This window comes from Myiozetetes cayanensis, unplaced genomic scaffold (assembly GCF_022539395.1).
Source record: "Myiozetetes cayanensis isolate MyiCay16 unplaced genomic scaffold, myiCay2020 scf9, whole genome shotgun sequence".
Classification (NCBI taxonomy): Eukaryota; Metazoa; Chordata; class Aves; order Passeriformes; family Tyrannidae; genus Myiozetetes; species Myiozetetes cayanensis.
Window position 1 is genome coordinate 3,502,510 of NW_026088185.1, and position 20,293 is coordinate 3,522,802.

Sequence of the window (20,293 nt, forward strand, 5' to 3'; positions counted from 1 at the left end):
TTCACTTGATGTAGTGAATACATATGTAGCATAATTGTGGTTTGTTAGAAGCAAATCAACTCTTGATGAAACCTGCAGAGATTACAAAATATCACTTGTCAGAAAGGAACTTACACTACTATAAGCAAAGAATAAGCAAAAATATGATCTACCTAAACAGTGCATCCAGAGAAAACTGGATTAAGGTATTGGCAAATACATGAAAAATAAAAATTCTCACATTTTTTGCCTTGCCATGGGCCTTTAGATACAGCCACCTGTCATTCCTCTGCTTCAAAATTTCACAGCTGATTTTTGTACCAGTGGCAAAAGGTGAAGGAAAATACAGAGTGTGTCTAAAACCTTCCTTAATTTGGAAAATAATCTGGGATTTGAATGCCACTCACCAAATCTGGATTTTAATTGTTTTTTTTGGTGAGGTTGCAGTGACAGGGGTTGGTGCAGATGCTGACTTACCTCTGCTCCAAGTATGAGAACTCAGCTGTCCCTTGGAATCCCATTTCTGTTTGGGCTGATTTTTAGCAGTGTGCCTTGACTGAAATCATGAGGATCTGATGGTCTTCTAAGCAGGTCAGCCACGGCTCTGTCCACCTGAGTCCTCAAAACCTCTAAGGATGGATGTTCTACCACCCCCTGGGCAACTTCTCCCACTACCAGAAGAATGAAAAACAACCATACAAACCCCCTTCTCCCAGCCCCCTCCTCCCAGAAAAAAACCCACAAATCCCAAACCCAAAAACCCAAACAGAAAAAACCCCACACCTATATGCAGAGCTAAAAGCTTCAGTAGAAATACTCATTATATATCAATATATATTTGATAACTAAAACTAAAATTAATAGCCAATGTACTAAATAAAATATATATTTAAAATGACATAACATTTCAAAAATGGATTTAATCTCCCCTCATGCATGTTTAATTAAGGCTTTAAATTATACCATCCTGCACTGTTGAGAAATGGGTTATTTTACATTATTGAGCAACGGTTTCACATCACACCAAAGGTAAAAGCAAGATCAGAGCAGTGGGGTTTTTTCTCACTGGTTCTGATTATAAGAAATATATAGATATAGATATGGGATATTTACTAGTGTTTCTAATACATTCCCAAATCCACCAGAACTGTTTTAGCAATGACAAACTCTAACAGTTTATACTGACCCAGTATTAGCTACAGTACATTGCAATTCACACCATCATACAGTTCATGACCTGGCTTCTCAACCAACAAAGAGCCTTTTCTCTAATTCTTAATAACAATTCAAATAATGCAGAGGAAGGTGGGACATAAGCACAATGGCCTGGAATCAGTCCTCTTGGTTAGTCCGCTTATTCTTCCTAATTGGAAAATGAAATATCACCCTGCTTTGGATGCTATTATATTAGGAAACAAGCCAGGCATACATGTGCAATTTGCTCCATAGTATTTCATATATACATATATTCTTCTGAGGCAATTGTGCTGATTTTAGCTAAAAGTTTCTGTAATTTTTTTTTCAGTGATGACTCCTCTGTTGAAAGCGATGTGAAAATGTGTCTCTAAATACAAACCCACGCAAAGGTTTTATCTTATTTCACATTCCATTACCACCACGTAAGCCAAACAGTAGATAAAGCCCTGTTGTATAGGTCACCAGATAACTAGAGAGGTCAGTAATTTGGCATATAAACTGTAAGACATTTACTGCAGATGCCCATCACTGGATGTATTGACAGTGAACGGCACCAACACTCAACAGCAGCTTTTGTTGATTTTGTGAGACCATTTTTAAAGTGCTGCTTGGATAGCACAGAATTATTGCACGGCAACCCCAAATATCTAGGGGGGCACACAAGAAATGTTACACAAAATGTTCTTTATTCATATTACTTACCTAAACTGGCTCAGTGCAGAGCTTTGTTCTCCTGCAAGCCACGCACAGGTTTTGGCACTGGGTGAATGCCCTGCCTGGGTGTTACTTCAGCTGGGAGTTTTTCATCTTTATTCTGCAGCTGCTATTGTCTCTGTGCTATGAATTTCACAATGTGAAGCTGAATTTGAGTGAAGTCATGTAAATGAAGTTACACTCCTGGCTACATATTCTTTAAAGGGATGGGATTTCTGCCTCGTGTGCTCCCAGGATCAGTGGTTGCTCTCCTGGTGGTTTCTTCTTAGCATTGCAGGCATAAAAATATTGCACACTACTGTAAGTGGAGGGGGGGAAGGATAAAAATAAACCTCAAAGGTTCAAACAGCAACAAAGACATGAAGCACAGCACATTACTGTAGAAATAAACCTCTGAAGTACATAAATACAGGGCAGCATCAGCTGCAGAAACTGTATGTGCAACAAAGGGAGGAGATAAATGAGACTGTGCACTCCATTCATAGACCAAATGCCATTTTATGGCAAGGCACTCAAGAGAAAGTGGCCACCTAACCTGCTTCTTTTTATCAGTACCCATTGATTAGTTGGAGACCATGCACTTGTAATGTTGGGTTTTTTTAGATACCACATCCTCTATTTCCAGGGCTCACAATCTCAACTGTGAGCATCTGAATAATAGGCAATGTGAGTAAATAACAGGGTTAGGATCTACCCTCCAGTAAGGAACGTTTCCAGCTAGTGGCTTCTCTATTTGTAATTGAAAACCATTGATTTAAGTGTTCAAAATGAAAACGTTTGCCTATAGTGTAGTCTGTTTGCAGATGAGGGTTATATTCACAACAGCTGTGGTTATGATCACTCTTCTAACCCTCAAAAAAAAAACAATTAAGGTTGTTACAAGGGAAAACATTCATGGCAACAGAGCAGAACTGATGAAGAGTAGGCAATGGGCATGAAAAGCCTGTTCAGATCTCATCAGCTCTGTAGCACACACAAGCTGACAAGAAGCTGTATCTATCCTGTAGAGCAGGTTGTAGCAGAAAGATAACAATGCCTATCCCCTCTGAGCTCCACATTTACACATAGCTGGAAACCTCCTTGCTTTTTCTCCAGGTTTTTTTCCTCAGGGTTTTATAACTTTTCTGGATAAAGCCTATTTCCAAATATCTGCCTTTTCAATGTTGTACCTCAAAGTAATTAGGTAGTGACATCAAAAGATACGCTGCTCTCTGTTTATAAGCTCCCTTGTTTGTAGCATTCCTATGGTAACCACCATACTCCATCCCGTCACACAAGCACCCACCTGGGACAGAAAGATAAAGGGAAATTATATATCACACAACTGAACACACTTTCACATTCTTTCAGTCTGTCCTGATAGAAAGGCATGCACAGTTTGGGTTGCTATTTTTCGGTCTGTAAGAAATCTGTACACAGCACTGCACACGTGCAGAAAAGCGCTGGTCATCATGCCCACTTTAACAAAAAAGGTTGCTTCAAAAATGTGCAATTAATTCAACTGCTTTCTTATTTTGTACTATATGAAAGAACAATTTGAGGGAAAAAAATTTGCGTGACGTATCAAAACTGAGTACATGATTTTTTATACGATCCAGTTGTTTATAAGATCCAAACTATTGCCTGTTCATGAGCAAAATCTAACACAGTACCTCTGAAAAATCTGTTGTCAGCCTGTCCTGTCCTACACAGCACCCACAAAAACACCCACTGAAAATGAGCTATGGGTTACTAACTTCAAGGAACCATAAGCTTAACCATAAATAAATCAAGATTCAAGCCTGTTTATTTCATTATATGCCAGTGAAAGAATCCACTCTGTCTTCCAGTCTAGTAACATTAAGGCAGTTTCTCTTGGTTGTTTGGTTTTTCTCATTGTCTTGCTAATTACTATTTGGGACGTATGGATAAATTGTCATATTTTGTAATTTCAACAAAACAAAAGCCCAGACATAAATTAAGAACTGGATTTTACGTGTCTGATTTCTCATTAAATGTAGATCTCTATCACATGTGCACAGGGGTTTGTTTTTGTTTGATTTCACTGCTTCTTCCAGGTCATTTTCCCACATCAGTTTTTCTTGCTCCTTGTAGAAAAAACTGACCTGACTGCAAGACATGGTGAGATATCCATATAGAGAAAATAGAGAAAAGCAAGTTATATAAGGGTACTGAGAGTGGAACAGGCTCTTACTTTAAGGAACTGTAAAAAATGATCTTTAATGTCTTCAGAATACCTGTTAGATCAAAGTCAAGCACTTTCTATAACAAGGGCATATCCAAAATGATGGCTGAATCATTTACACACTAACTGAAACACCAGAGAAATATATGATCCTGGATTATTCCTCAAGCCCTGTGAAATGAGGAGCACTTTCTCATGTGCATCAACTCCCCTGAATGCACTTTATTACTCAGACTGAGCGAAAACGAGGACCCAGGTTCTGAAAAATTGATTTATAGCTGGATTAGTGGCACTGGTGAACACTGTCGCTCCAAACCTCTGCAGTGTTCATGGACCCTGGCCAGCCTTTATGGTCTCATCACAATCTGGGACCAGAATCTGCTGCAGAATCCCTCCCTGTTCCTTCAGTCCAAGGGGCATTCTCTGCATTTCTTTCAGAAATTATTACAGTTTGTGTAAAAAAAAAAGGCACACTAAGGATTTACATAATAATTTTTTTTTCTACGATAATTTCTGAAATAAAAAGAGTGAATTTGTTAGCATTAAAAATATTGCACCTTTCTCTTTTCCTGGTGGAAAACTTCATGCAACTTAGAAGTTAATAAAACATGTTTCATCTGTTGATGAGCTGTGTTACAAGGTAAGGGTATCCACTACATTAGAAGGCAACTGTGATCATCCCATCTTCTAAACGATGCAGAGAGCAATTATTTCTAGGTCACATGCCACGTTTGTGACTAAGATAAAAATCACACCCATGACCCTTCCTCTTTGCCTTCAAGTACATTCTGCTCCTCATAAAATAACAAACATTTCAGGATCCTGCAGGTGTTTTGGTGTCTGACAGGAACAGAAATTCCTTCCCAACCCTAAAGCATCGACAGAATGCCACATGCAGGAAGCCTCAGGTGGATGCCAAGGGTAAGCGGGAAAGGTTTCCTTTCTCTTCCTCTGCGTTTTTTGCAATGCAAAAACGGATCCCCAGAAAGAAAGGTGTGGTTTTAATCTTCCTTTTTGACAGCTCAGGTACCAACCGAGAGCTTTAAAACACATTAATCTGACAAGGAGCATGAAAAGACACAGAACTGAGAGGAAACTAGAATTGTGTTTAAACTCTCAAAGCAGCAAAGGTTCTTTTTTTTTTTTTTTCTCCCCTCAAAAAATACCTATTGGGATAAATAGTCATTTTCTTATTGTATAACAGAGCAAGTATATTAAAATTTCTGGATGACACGAAAGAAAAAAATGTATTATTGAATATAAAATTAGTTCCCTTTGACAAATAACAAGAAAAAGGCAGCTCTCAAAATTTTCCCTGCCTGCAAAAGGAGCATGAATGTGCAAATCATTGCATAGACTTTAAAAGAAAACCAATATAGCCTGCAATTTTAAAATTACCAAATTTAATTACTCTCAGATGGTGTGGTGAACACATTCACTCGGTATGGTGAGATTTTCTAGGAAAATAATTGGATGAGATCCTCTTTATGGTTGTTAGTACACAAATATGTTAGGATTGATACACTTGAACTACAAGGAAGTGACTGAGTCCATGAAGCTGATGATCCACATGGTGGGTTCGTGGAAAGAGAAAATTCAAAATTATTCTCACACAGGCCCAAAAAGTGCACCCAGAACCATTTAATGGCTCCAGAAAGTCCCATCAGACTCAAAATGCTGTCAAATGAAGGCCCAGCTGAATATCCTGAATTCAAAATCCAGACCTTGGCTTGAGATTCCTGAGCTAAACTTCATAGAACCAAAAAAACTGCTGACACAAACTGGTTCAGGCTACAAAAACATAATTTACAGCAACTCAACCGGAAACAGATGGTTTAACTGAGAATACACAGATTTCAAGTCAAACCATGACCAACTTATTACTGCTTAAATAGAACACTGACAAGGTAAACGTAGTTGTTTATAAGGGAGGTATGACACGAGATCACTTACAGGAATCATTCTAGGGCAAGATGCTCGTGACAGTTCTGTGAAAAATGGTAGCCATTTCACAGGAAAAGCAGAAAAATGCTTTAAAGCTGATTTATCTCAGAGCAAACACGAATATTTATAACTGAATCAAGGTTGAAAAGTAACCAGTCTGACACAGCACTAAACTGAAATGGTCTGCATGTATTGTAGATCCGTGAAATCATAGGAAAAATGGAATATATGTAAGGCATGAACATCTTGGGGTCACCTGGTACGTCTGGTTCTGATGACCAGAAGAAATCCACTGCAGACGAGCGCTCACTGGGAGCAGGACAGGGCACTCCCAGCTGAGTGAGCTCTCACCCTCATGAGGAATATTGACATTGCTGGGGTCAGAAAAAACCAAAAATTCAGTCACTACTGAGTCTCCCATTATTACCCATTCCTAAGCAGGAAATAAATTCCATCTCACATTTTCTTTTGAAACACATTAAAATAAGCTGCTGAAATGAGCTAACAGAGGGGACAGACAATTCACAGCAGTTATCTGCACAGTCTGTTATCTGCACAGTAAGGACCTGTTTCTCTTCCTCACTATTTTGCCCACCTCTTCAATGCACCACTGACATCTCCATGCCCTGTTTTTCCTCCATGGCAGGTCCTGTCCTCTGGTCCCACATCCCAGAAGCCACTCTGCATCCTGTCACCTAAAGCCACTGAGTGACCCAGAACTTAACGGAGCATTCCCAGACTCTTTTTCCATCCAACACCCAGGCTCAGAGGACTACCATCACAAAACTGAATTTTGCCTCCCTTTAAATTTAGGCCAGGATAATAACATTAAAATTCCACTTTACTGCTTACATGCACTATGGCCAGTCCTGAAGGCTATCAGGAATTCCTGATAATGTGAGTACTTGGCACTATGGCTTTAGGATGAACTACGGACCTATTTTGCACATTATTTAAATTACCTTACATTTTTTATTTCCACTGTTATTAAACTGTAATGAATTTATTTGTTTATGGAAGTGTGCACTGCATGTCTAGGACTGTTCTGTAATAACTGGATTTAAAGCCAGACTCTGATTTCTATCCTAGACATCATTAAACAATTTATTTTCCGTGATAGGGGAATGTGCTCTTGGGCAAGAGCTCTCCATTAATATGAATTATTAACAATATGTATATACATGCATAATGGATTTAAAAGATGAAAAGAAAGCTTGCCAGTTATTCTATGGAGCTTTCTCCTTCTGCAAGGCCAGTGAATTTCAGACAGCTGTCTGCTGAACTGTCACAGACAGGGAATCCCTCATGACCACTAGGATTTTGCTCTCCCATTGCTAAAATTATATAAAATGTCTCAGGAAAAAAAAAAAAATCTCTAGTTGGCAATATCTGCTTATCCCTCCACTCCTTCTTCCCATTGCAAGGCAATGTTGTAAACCAGCTGATGGCTCCCCAGATATCAGTGCTCCCCAAAGAGGGGTCTCAGCACTGTCATCAAAAGGCACACAGTTTCATTTAAAAGTATCCCACAAAGAAAGATATTTTCGAAACCGCAGCATTCGAGACAAATGGTGTCACATTTAGCTGTTCCTGCTGATGCATCCGCTTGCGGTGGATGTGTTGAATCCCATCCATCAGCCGGGAGAAGCTTCGTAGCCCTGCATGGTAATGAAAAACAACGGGGAGAAGAGGCTTTGATACTGTACATCACACTGAGACACATCAGCAGAAAGGGTCTAAAACATTTAAATCTCAAACAAAACCTCTCAGGCACGCAGCTGCAATGATCTCCATTCATGTTTCTCTGCAACTCTGCTCCGTGAAAAACGCTCTAATAGGTGTTTGCACCTTCCACCTTTCCAGGTAATTAGTCCCTGAGCTATTGCAGGATTCATCCATCCCACTGCTCATGCTAATGCCCCACAGTGCTGTGTCAGGAAATCCCATCGCTCGCTGTCCTGGGGTTAAAAAGAAGAAACACCCCGCAAAGAGAATTGGATAAAAGGAGGTAGGGGGGTTCTAGAGATTAATTATCACTAATCTCCACAGGCTTAAATAGAGTTTATTAAAATCCTCTTAAAAAACCCTTGCAGCAGTGCCCTCCTTCCCCCTGGCCTCATATCTCTGTGTTGCTGTCCAGCTTGATGAATATTGCCAGGTTCAATCTCCCCACCCCCTTTCTTTTCCCTCCAAAAATATTTGCGTGTTTTCCCCTAAAACCACTTCTTGTTCAAGACATTCTTCAGAGCAGCAATTACTGCTCCCTCTGTGCATTCTGCCCTACATCCTATACAGCCCTGCATCCCCTAACAACCTGCTGCCCAGAATTCAGCTCCCTGTGACTCAGGACTGCTTTGCACCGACATTGTCTATCTAAGGATATTTTATATTGAATGTAAAATATTATTATTATTATTATTGCTCTTACTCTTCATTATCAGTTTCTTACCTTTGAGAATTCCCTCGTGATAGCTTTGTGACTGACATTCTGCATCTCATCCCTACACCTGGCTTCTCTTTAATCTGCTTTTCACAACTTTAATAGCATTTCGCCTTTTTTTATTAACTGATAATGCATTTATGGCCCACACCATTTTGTGGAAACTAAACCACAAAATACCCCGTTATCCTAGATTAGGCTTCTTCTTCTGGTTCCAAGCCAGACCTAGTCCCAGCACAGGAACAGAGTCCTGACTGACCTCTGCCATGGGCGGGCAACTGGAGGAAACCCCGCTGGAGACCTGAGTCTTTCTGGCAACTAAACCCAAAGCTGGGGGCAGCTGCTGGGCATGAGGAGCAAAGCACCTGCACCCTACAAGCCCTACAAGCTCCCAGACACCACTGCTGCCCCAGAGGCCTCGTCACCACCCATGCAGAAACTGCAGTCACAGCAACAGAGCAAAAGGAATGTATTCCACCCTGTCCTACCAAACCGCCTGGTCAAATGGGAAGGCAATGATCACCACTTCCTTGCCCTCCCAGTCACTGGCTGGTTTCTTATGTGAGCTCTTGCTGCCAAAAGCCTGCAATGCAGAGAACTCAGCAGGGCTAGAGCTGATGGACAGACACCTAGCGAGACAGCGAGACCTTGTTTTTTAAATGCCTTATTCACCTAAACCACTTTGCCCTAATGTTTCTACGCTTCTTCTAGACAAGCTGTAATCCATTCTGAAGCAGAAAAGAACTGAAAAATAAATGCCCAGTGACTGTGACACTCTCCACTTGCAGTAACACCTCTGCTGGGAAGTACATGGTTAATCTTCCAAAATTTTCCTCTGCAGCCAGTTCTTAAACTGGTGGTAACGGAAAAAAGACCTTCCTTTTCATTTCTTCTGCTCCTGAAGAATGACAAGTTAACAGAAGGTGAGCAAACAGTGAAGCTGTAGGTGGTGGCAGGGAGAGCAATGAGCTTATTTTGCACACTGAAGGTTCATTCCAGTGAATAATTTCTCCGGAAAGAAAAGGGACTTTATTAAGAGTAAATTGAATGCAGATCTTCTTTCACTATCCTGCTTTTTTTTTGTTGGTTTGTTTTTGTTCTTTTTTGACACTGATGGATTGACAGACCAGCTAGAAAAAAAGCATACTGAGGCAAACAGCACTGGTAATTTCAGTGGTAAAAAGAACAGCTCTCAAAACAGAACCAGCCAATAAAAAGCAGACGAAGTAACTTCCTGCAATTTCCCTCCACCCTAGAGAGGAAAAGATGGGTTCATTATACTGTAACCACTTTCCCCCCCCCCCCTTACTGTTCTGTGTCAATATTCCTTCCTTGAATGTTTTCTTCCCTTCTGCTACAAACATTTCAAGCAAGCTGTTCTCACCAGTACTTAATGAGAGGCACAAAAATCACACCTATTAGAAAAGAATCCTGAACCAGCACACACATGCACACCTGCATATGTATAAACACTAAACTTCTATTTCCAATTACAGTTCCACAGGTAACATTATTAATTAGGCATTGGCCAATTCAGGTTTCCTCCTCTCAGCACGTCATGCAGTTGATCGCTCCCTCTTTGTTTCAACAGGCACTACTAACGTGAGAAAGGAGACTGGATTTTACTGTCATTTTTCCCAGCACTCCAGTGACACAAAAGCCATTTATAAAAGACTGTGCTACATGCAAGAAGGTTTTGGGGCAAATTACCAAGGCTGTTAAATCTAAGTTACATGGCAAGAAGAAATTTGGACCTGAGCTGGGCTTCACCTTCTCTATAATCCCAGTAGTGCAAACATACTGAATTAAATAAATATCTATTTGATTTCTTGTGAACCAAAAAGAGGACCTGGACTTTTTGAGGTAGAGCTTCCTATGTTTTAGATTAATTCTTCCTCCAGGTTTCACTGGCCTAAATCAAAGTAAGACTGAGCTAGAAATGCAAAATGTTTCCTTATAGCATGTAGGATTTTGAATGTCTAATACTAACTTGCTGTGCTTCATCCATGAGAAAGGAACACAGATCCTACCTAGCTGTTATAAAACCATGTATTTTCAGAAGTATTTTTCTGTTTGCTGCTTCCTTTGAGGAAAAAGATATAATTTCCATTTAAAAATCTCATTCATATAAAACAAACACCACTGCTCATTTAAGAGTAACCACCTTTAATTCTCATAAGTAATACTATTATAGTCATCGTGGACTCACATTTGAAGCTTACTTAATTAGTATGTTTTTCTCTACATGGATTTGCACATTTTGATCTTGCCCTGGCAAAAATAAAGACTGCTGATACATTATTTTCCCTTATACTGTATTAATGTAGTCCTACTTACTGAAACTTCTCAATGAGCATGTACAGGTAGAAAATCCAGTACTTTCACTAATTGATTTTTTTTTTTTTTCCTTTGGTATCAGAGTAGAAGGCGCGTGTACGGGTTTCAAAACACTGACAATACAGAGCAGAGATTTTAAAGATATACCTTTATGGTCATTAATTACATAAATACCTTTACAACAAAGGAGGTAGGCGACTGATTAAAAATGGATTCATTTGTCTTTACTAGATTGTGCTCCTCATTATACCTTACGAAATTATTATTCAACTGAAAGCAGGAAGTATTAGGCAGTTTTAATAAATAAAGAGCCTTAATATCCCAGGCCAAAATAAATCCTCAGTAATACCAATAGCAAAGCTTCCTTAGACTCCACTGGTTTCAGAAGCGCACTAACAGGTCAGAGTTAAGACCCAGGGTAGAAATTCTCCAAACCTTTTATAAAATGCAGAAAATAAAACAGAAGCTTGAATTAAACATAATATGTCTTATAATCCTTATAGTTGGTACACTAATTATTGCAGTTGAAAGTAATAAAAAAGCCTGGTTCATTTTCATAAATAGATAAATCCCATTAAACTCTGACAATCTGAGTCACAGAGAAACAGAAAAAGAGAAAACTTTACAGTGTTCCTGAAGTAAAGAGGAGAAGGAGGGACAGAAAATAATATACAAAAATATGCCTGCTGCAAACATGAAATCAAAGTGACCTATAAAACAATATACACATTTAGATAGTAAGCCGGGTTAATTTAAAAATATCAAATGATCTTTATACAGTAAAAACGTCTTTACTTTCAATAAAGAGAGTTAGTATAGCACTGTAATATTTTACAACTGGTAGGCATATTGCATAAATATGTGCACTGCTACATATATACAAGCCTTTAGGCAATGTACATTAACAGAGACCGGAAAATGAATGCGAGGAGTTTAGAACACGCAGACTAGAAGCACCATGGCAAAATACCCAGGAGATTAAAATTCACCACCTTAGTTATAAACAAATAACCGTCTTCAAAATACATTCACGTGGTCAGAACGTATTGCCTCAATCTGGAAAAGTTAACAAAACCCTCAGCGTTTCAACATGAGCCATTTTTGGGTGGTTACAAACCAATGAAATCCCACTGAAGTCAGAAGATTTACTCCAATGAAGACTCTACCCAGCTATACCTAAAGCTGTATTTTAAATGTAGCAAATAAAGCAAACTTTATCAAAATGCAAAACATGTATTTCGAGGAAAATGCAGCTACAGAAAATGAACTTGTCAGAAAAATTGTAGCCACGTCATGTGTTGTAGAAGCAGCACGTTATCATGTACATTAAAGAAAAATGGATGTCCCAAAAGGTCTTTTAAAGCCTCATTTACCACATCCAAAACAAGTGTAAAAGTTTATGTGCTAATAAAAAGTTAACACTGAAACTAAAGAAGACTTTGCTTTATAATGATTTCACTGGTGTTTGATTATACCGAATAACAAACACATTCTCACCCAAAAAAACTCCATACAGCGTGTTTCCTCCACCAAAGTTTGCGATCAACACTTTCTCCGTATGCTACAACCCCTTGCTCGCTCCTGCAGAATCTGAAGTCTGCTGATTTCTCCCCAGTAAGTGACAGCTTGTGAAGCTTCCAGTTATAGAAGGAAACCAAATAAGCAATCAGATTCTTTCCATGTGTTGGTAGCATTTCGAAAATCCTATGTCCTTACAGACAGCAGAGACAGACACGAGTCCAGTTACTCCAAACTGCCCATAACAACGTGACACAGTTACCTTCCTTCGTGCCCAAAAGCTCCTCTAGACCATTATTGTTACCTGAGAAATGCAAATGTCCCAAGAAGGTCAGGCTGGGCAGATTGCAACTTTCCAAGGACCAAAATAAAGGTATTCTTCTCATCTCAGCGGAACAGGTTAACTTTTTCAGGTAATTCTCCGCAGAGCTGGTCTGGGAAATGACTTAATAAAATCTGTAACCTAATTTACGTTTAGGTTTGAGGGTCTAATTCTTGCCACTTGAGAGTATCACTTTTACTGTTTACATTAGGAAGAAAGCCCAGTAATTCCAAAAATTTGGCAAACTGGCCAGGAGCACAGACACCCTAGATCTGTGAAAATTTGTAAATTCAAATTTAAATGTCTCAGATTTAACAAATTTGGCTGAATTTTTTTTGAATGATAAAAATTCAATTATTTAGCATTTGCAATAGTTTTTGCCTATGAATTAGACTACCAATTTATGGAACAAAAACACACAATCTAAAACACCAGATAAAATATCTAGAAGAAGAACTACCCTTACATAACTTATTAGAAGTTATATATTTAATAATAAAACAGAAACTCAAAAGAATATTTTATTAGGCAATTTAATTCAGTGTGTTCAATTTTAAACTTTACTTCTGATTTATTTTTTATACTGGTTTTGCTTTTACGTATGAATTCACATATACAAACAGTTCTAGCAATAAAGGCAATATCATATTAGAAAATTGTTACATTTTATTGTTATTAGCCTTTTATTTTAAGTAGTTTATACACTATTGAACAGCAATTACAGTAGATAATAAAGAATTGTGCAATGCCTTAAAACTGCTTAACAACTTAATATAGAAAATATAATTTATATTGTAAGAAAAAAAAAGTAGAATTCAAAGATGTTGGAACATTTTGTTGAAAAAATGTGGACTTCCAAGTTAATAGATGGGATTTTTTCAAAGAACATTGAAACCGAAAATTTTAAATTGGTGATTTTTTAATCTCCTGCCAGAGCGTGCAATCATATTTGTCCTATGTGGTTGTTTGTTTCAAGTGTACTGCTATAAAATGAGGTGGATTTTGTCTTTGATGGGACACCAGAACCCAGGGGACTGCCTGTGCTGACTCCCAGAGAGGAGGCAGAAATGCAGAAGCCAGCACAAGCCAATCAAGGCAACAGCCAGGGCAGCCAGCACACCCCCTCCCAGACATTCCAACAGACATTCCCACGCCCAGCCCCTGCTCAGCACGGGAGGCAGTGGAGACACACACATAATGTAGGCAAACTCTTGAAATAAAGGAGTGCAAAGTCACTTATTTCTATATTTTTCAGGTACCACATAAATAGAAATGGGAATTCACCTGAAATCAGAACCAGAGAAAACACACTTTCTTTATGGCATTCCAAGATGCTCAGCAACATCTCACTCCATGCTGCAGCCCCTGGCAGGGGATCCGAGCTGCTCTCCAGGACCTGACTGCTCATCTGCTCTTTCTTGCCAACTTCTTGCTTATTAATGTAGTTTAGCCCTTTGCAACTGCACAACATGGAAAACTTGAATAGCTGACTCTTGCAATCTTAGGGGAAAGATGTTGTTTGCTATAGTTTTAATGTAATAGATTGCTGAAACGTGCAATATTGATACAGGTAAGTTCTAAAGCTATAGATGCAGAAAATAATGTGCAGATATACATGTTTTAGGATATAGTATTACTTTCCAAATGGTTTACATCTGTAACTATTAGTATGCAATGTATATTAATAATACTTTGAATTTACTATTCCTTCAGTTCAGCTTTACATGATTTTATTATACTATATAAAAAGGTGACAAGAAGTAATTTATGGGGGGCCCTTTTATTATGAAGGACCTACTACTAGCACTAACCATCATGCTGCAAATCCTTAGGTTCACTCACGTGGTAACACTTCATTTCAACTCAAAGAGATGGCTCTATCTCCAAATGACTCCTGCTTTTATTCTCAACCATCACAGGCACAGGTCTGATATATCTCATGCCAAAGCAAAAGAGAAGATTTCACTGGCTGAAGCTGGGTGGGGTTCAACAGCAGTAAAAAGGCTGCAGAGGTAGGGAGAAGTCTCTGTAGCACAGTTAGAAATACTGGCAGTACATTATTACTTTAATTAGTCTGGATTCTGTGACATTCTGTTTCTTCAGCAAAACGCTACAGGGAAGAGAGGGGTGAAGTGAGGTAAGAATTTGTATTAAACCCTGGTGGGTTTCCCATGCAAAGCTCTTCCTGGCTTCCCCTTCACACACTGCCCAGGCAGTAAGGCCCTCCCTTGTGCAGATCCACCCCGAGGGCCTTGTGCCATCACACAAAGCACGCCAGGTGGAACCAAGACCTCCCCTGTGCTCTTCCTTGCTGCCACAAGCAACATCCTCTCCAAGTCAAACTGCCATCAATATTACCTTTCTTCTTTTTTTTTTTTTCCCTTCCACTACCAATGTTATATTTGTTACACTGTCTTTTTGTGGTTTAGTATAAAAGGGATTACCTCCACCAGTCAGCAGTTTGTGCACATACCACAAGTAGGCAAAATCTGTCATGGTGACATCAGACCACTAACACAAACACATCTATTACCTTTTCTCTGGCTCGGTAAGACAGCTGCCCTCAAGGTATTGGCCTGTGAACCTCCCTGATAAATCACTGACGTGTGGGAAACCTGATTATCCCAACATAACAGGGGTAAAAGATGCCATTCAGCTGCAGAAGGACATGGAAGAACAACATCCATGAGGCTTGTAATGAAAGATTTTTGATATACTTAAGTAGTTAACAAAAATTTATTGCAAGAGATAGTTTGTCACTAGATTTACAGTTTCAGAGAACATAGTACAAAACATAGTGCATCAGCTTTGTCTAAACATTAAATAGGTGCAAATACACAAAGATAAAAAACAAAAAGTGAATACTTTACAACATAAGTTATAGAACTATAAATATATTTTATATACATTATACATATTCTAAGACATAATTTTCACTTATATATATATATATAGTTCATAATTAGTATCAGACTATTCAGTGCTTTAGTTATAGTACAGGTCTGAACTTGCCATGAATGTTTGCATCATTATACTTACAGTAAATGCTTCCCAAGGAACGAGGAATTTTAACCAGTTTAGTTCACAGAACTGTTTTGCAAAGCTGAGGGTTGAAACATCAGGACCGTTTAGCTGCAGGGTCCTTCCCCCATCCCCTCCCTGTCCTAAAAGAGAGGCTGGAGGGGGATGACAGCTGGGTGTGGGGACAGCAGGGATGGGAAGACGGTGTGTGGCAGCGGGGGGAATGCCAGCTGGGTCGGGTGCAGGACCGAGGGCGGCAGCAGCGGCAAGTGCGGCGGAGCCACGAAGGCGGCGTGGCCCCCTGGGCAAAGCCTCGGTCCCACGGGCAGATGAGGTAAAGGCGCTCTGGAAAGAGCCGGGACCTGCGAGAGGAACTGCTGGTGGGGCTGGAGAACCTTCAGCGTGCCGGCGGCAGCGTGCTGCTGCAGGATGGTGTGGTGGATGGTGGTGACGGAGGTAGAGCACAGCGGCGGCTGCAGGGGCAAGGGCTGCAGCGTGGAACTCGGGGGCTGGATCGCCGCGGGAGGGAAGGCGAACTTCACCTTGTTGGACAGCACACTCTGTGGCACCATCTGCTGATACGCCTCAGATGGCAGCTCTTTGAATTTTTCGTGGTTTTCGGGAGGGAATATCAATGTCTGATCGGGCAGGGGGAAGGGGGCTATTAACTGCTCGGTAGTCAAAAAGGTATGACTGTTTACGTGTGCTTCTTTGAACGGCAAGGGTGGCGGGCTGCTAAATATACCAGGATTACACTGCACCCATTCGCTGGTCACCTCACCCATTTTGTCGTGCGGTAGAGACTCGGCCAACTCATAACGGCAAAGATAGGACTTAGGAGGAGCTTGTTCCAAATGTCTGTTGGAGAGGGGGACTTTGTAACGAGCTTGATTTTCGTGACTGGTGACATTTTCTTTCTTCTTTTCATCTTGCAGAACATCCTGTGTGCCAGCAGCTGCCGGAGCGCTGCGCTCAGGAACAGGAGCAGCGGAGCCCGCGATGACATCAGGAAATGTATCCGGCGCGCTCTCCCTCGCTGCACATGCCGTCAGTTTATCATTTTCCAGCAGGGGTGAACTATCAGTTTCTACAGGTGACTTGCTTTCCTCTAGCTCCATTGTTTCATCTGTACCTTTTGCACCATCGGCTTTGGGATCTGCATTAGCTTCCTCTAGATTGTCTTGAGTCAGTAAGTCCCCCAAAATATTTAACGCGGAACTTGCAGAATTTTCTTTGGCAGGTCCGGAGGTCTCGCTTCTTGCATTCCTGTCAAGGAAAACGTGATGGATTCTAGTTTTCCTTCTCTTGTGTTTCCCCTTTGCTTTGCGATACGTGACTAAAGTAGACACTTGCCTTAGATATTCCTCTGCTGATAATGTGTGTCCACACGAGCTCTCATCTGATGAAGAGGAGCAGGTGTGCTGCCTCCGCTTGCGGTGGCATTTTTCAGGTTCTTCTGTCAGAACGCTGTAACCTCTCTTTACGGACTGGTTTCGACTCGGACCCTTCTCCTCGCTGCATTGTCCTAAACATTTATGCTCTGGGCTACAGCTCGACCTCCGGACTTTCCAGCTACAGCATGTTTTAGAGTGCCTTAGGCTGTGCTTCCTGGAACACGGGGCCAGCTGCTTTGCCTGCCTCCGAGAGCTCGCTTTGCTCTTTCTGTGCAGCCGTTTACAACCACGGTGTTGGCCACTGCTTTTTGCGCTCCAAAAGTCGCACCAGCCTCTGTCCCAGTGTACGTGATCTGATGCAGACATGACTCTCTTATGACCATTTTCAATGCCGAGTTTTGGATGTGACTGCTCTATCTCACCTGTAGTTAACCAGATATTCCCTGCGTCGTGTCTGCACTTCTCTGCATTATTCTGGAGGTGCTGATATTTATTTTCATCTCTGTAAGCAATCCCTTTCTCGGTTACTGGAGACATCTCCATTTCTGCTGCTGCTGTGTCCAAACAGTGATGATGATGACAATGACATAATTTTCTTCTCCTTTTCCTTCTTCTGCTTTTGTGAAGCCATTTTTCATGGCTTTCTTTGATCCAGACTTTGTTATGTTTCTCATCTATCACAGTGTTTTGTCGTAAGTGGTTTTTAGATATGTGATACTTTTCTATTTTTCTAATCCTGAATGAGTCATCCAAGGACACTTTGTTTTGATTTTTTGCAAGGTCACAATTTCTGAAAAGGGAAACATCATTTATAAGGGGTATTGTATGGTTGCACACATTTTTATTGACTTTTGCTTCATAATCACCACACTCTGAAGTAGGTTTATTTGTAAAATCCGAGACCAAGATATGGTTAGATTCAGTTTTATGTTGCAAATGAGGTATGCTTGGTTGATGTTTGAGCTTTTCTTGACTGTCACTTGCTCTGGATGACTTAAAATCAAAATATAAAGGATTACAGCTGTAGGAAATCGATGGGTCTGTACTTGTGTAAATTAACATTTCTGATGGCCACTGAAGAATATTTGATCCATATTTGTTAAGAACGGGAACAAAGGGTTGACATGGTCTCTTGTGCATGTCTGGTTTGGTTTTTGGGGCTCCACTACTACCTTCTTCAGACAGTGATGAAACTACTGCATCTGCCCCCAGATCTTTTATTTCCATTTCGGTTGTGGGTGGATCACTCTTCCCATCTTTGTCGTTTTCCTCCGCATCATCCTGCAGGGGCAAACAATCCTCCACAACCTCCTGCACAAGAGCCCTGTCTGCCTGCAGCTCGTACCCAGTGCTGTCCAGGGGCAGGACCTGAGCGCTGTCCACACCCACGGGCAGTGTTTGGTCCGCTAAGTCAGCTGCACTCCCATCCATACCACGGCCATCCGCGTCTGAGGACACCAGCTGCTTCGAGTGGGACAGAGCAGGAGTTAATGAGGGACTCTCCAGCACCCTGCTTTCCTCACTGGCCAGCTCTTTTGAATCCTGAGCCTCAGGAGCTTCTGCTGTGTCTGTGCATTTGTCCACTGGTGGGTGAAAACAGTTTTGTTTCTCCTCAGGGCATACAACCGTTTCTGCTGCTGAAGGAGGCTGCAGGTTACATGTTCCCGGGATAAACCTACTCCTCCTGCTAAATCCGTGCTCCATTGAAGTTTCGTCATTATATTCATAGAAAACGGCAGCTGAAGACTCCAGTTTCACTGCTGCTTTCTTAGGAAAAGCAAAGGAGAAGCCAACTCTGTGTCCTTGGGCTCCCTGAACCTGATCTCCACATTTGCTAGCATCGGATTTGTTACTACACACATCCCCAGGAGTGGACGGAATAACAGAGGCAACATCTTTACAGTTCTGTGCATCGTGCATTAACGCACAGCTGGAATCCTGCTTGTTGGCAGAATCCATGGCAGCACTTTTGGGGAGATCATTGCCGTCATCTTGCACAGTCACTGTGGTGGATTTGAACATAGGGCCGCTTCCAGGAGCACTAGGAAGGAAAGCAAAACTCTTTGAGTCAATACCTCTCAGAGGACTGCTGACAGAAACATGGTATTACACTGGTATCTAAGAGAGTTTTTTTAAGGAAAGACAAAGAATCTGTGGATATATAGATTTAGAATGTTTGAAAAAAAAAAAAAAGCCATCTTTTATCAGTATTAGGGGGGGGAAAAAAAAAGTGAGTAAATATTACACCAGTAGACCATCATGGTTACAACACTATTGCTACAAATAGAGGTTTTACATTCCTTTCTGCTACAAAATATATCAAAACAGAGAGCACCTCATGGAGCACTTTCCTCTTAGTCATCATCCCAGTGACTGCTGCTCTGCCCACAGGCAATCCCCCAGCAGCTCCCACCCTATTTGTGTTCACAGACCAAACCATCGCCACCTCAGCAATTTCTTTCATGGAAAAATAAAACTGGGGAGAGTATTTCAGCTGACAGTAGTGAAGTAAGTGATTCATCCCTCTTGAGAAAAAATTTGTCACTGTCTACTTCTGTTCTCCATTTCATGTCCTCTTCCCATCTGTTCTATTTGACTTAATAGGAAGGAAAGAGAAAAGCAAAAGCTGTTTAACTGCCAGTTTTCCAGGATCCACAGGAACTGCTCAGCACTAGGAGTAATGGACTTATGTTAAAACAATTTGTTTGTTTTAACCAAATTATTCTGTGTTACAGTGCAGAGCAATACTAGATGATGAGTCACTGGGAAAAACCTGCACGTGTCATTTGGGACCCCAAAAAAGTGCTGAGATAAAGAACAGCGACCCTAACGGGTCTAGAAATTAAGGCAAGGGTTTTACAAGAGATGAATTCCTCATGAGAATTCCTGCCCTGCCCAGTTCTTCATAAATTAAAAATATATATTAAAAACTCCACACAAAGCATTCCTTTAAAAGAATAAAATGGTGACTTTGACAAAACCAACCCAGAAAATACCAGCCTAAGAAAATCTTCTGTCTCTATCACACTTCTAAGGATGCAAAGTGGTAGCAAACAGCAATTATTGGATGGAAAAATAAAGCTCAGATAGAAGCTCTCCTTCAGAAACTAGAAAAAAGATATTTTTTTAAAAAGTCCAGAAACAATAAAAGCTTGTAAAATCTGTGCTTCACTAGTGTGGAAAAAGGAAAACAGTAAGTTCTTTCCTCTTTCTTCTGAAATATGCTAAATTCAGATTCTGGA

At 40.6% G+C, this 20,293-nt stretch overlaps 1 protein-coding gene across 3 annotated transcripts in view; it reads right to left on the bottom strand.

Annotated features, from left to right (window-relative positions):
• Window positions 1–2,930: 2,930 nt before the first annotated feature.
• Window positions 2,931–20,293, bottom strand: part of ZNF804A (zinc finger protein 804A) — a 157,827-nt gene continuing 140,464 nt past the window's right edge. For 2 of the 3 annotated variants that reach the window (XM_050339548.1, XM_050339547.1), the window contains exon 4: window positions 10,609–19,092. In XM_050339548.1, the coding sequence (XP_050195505.1) occupies window positions 15,801–19,092 (3,292 nt within the window). In that variant the 3' untranslated portion in view covers window positions 10,609–15,800. Of the gene's footprint in view, window positions 3,176–10,608; window positions 19,093–20,293 lie in introns of those variants that run through there. The other variant, XR_007632018.1, reaches the window with a different exon arrangement.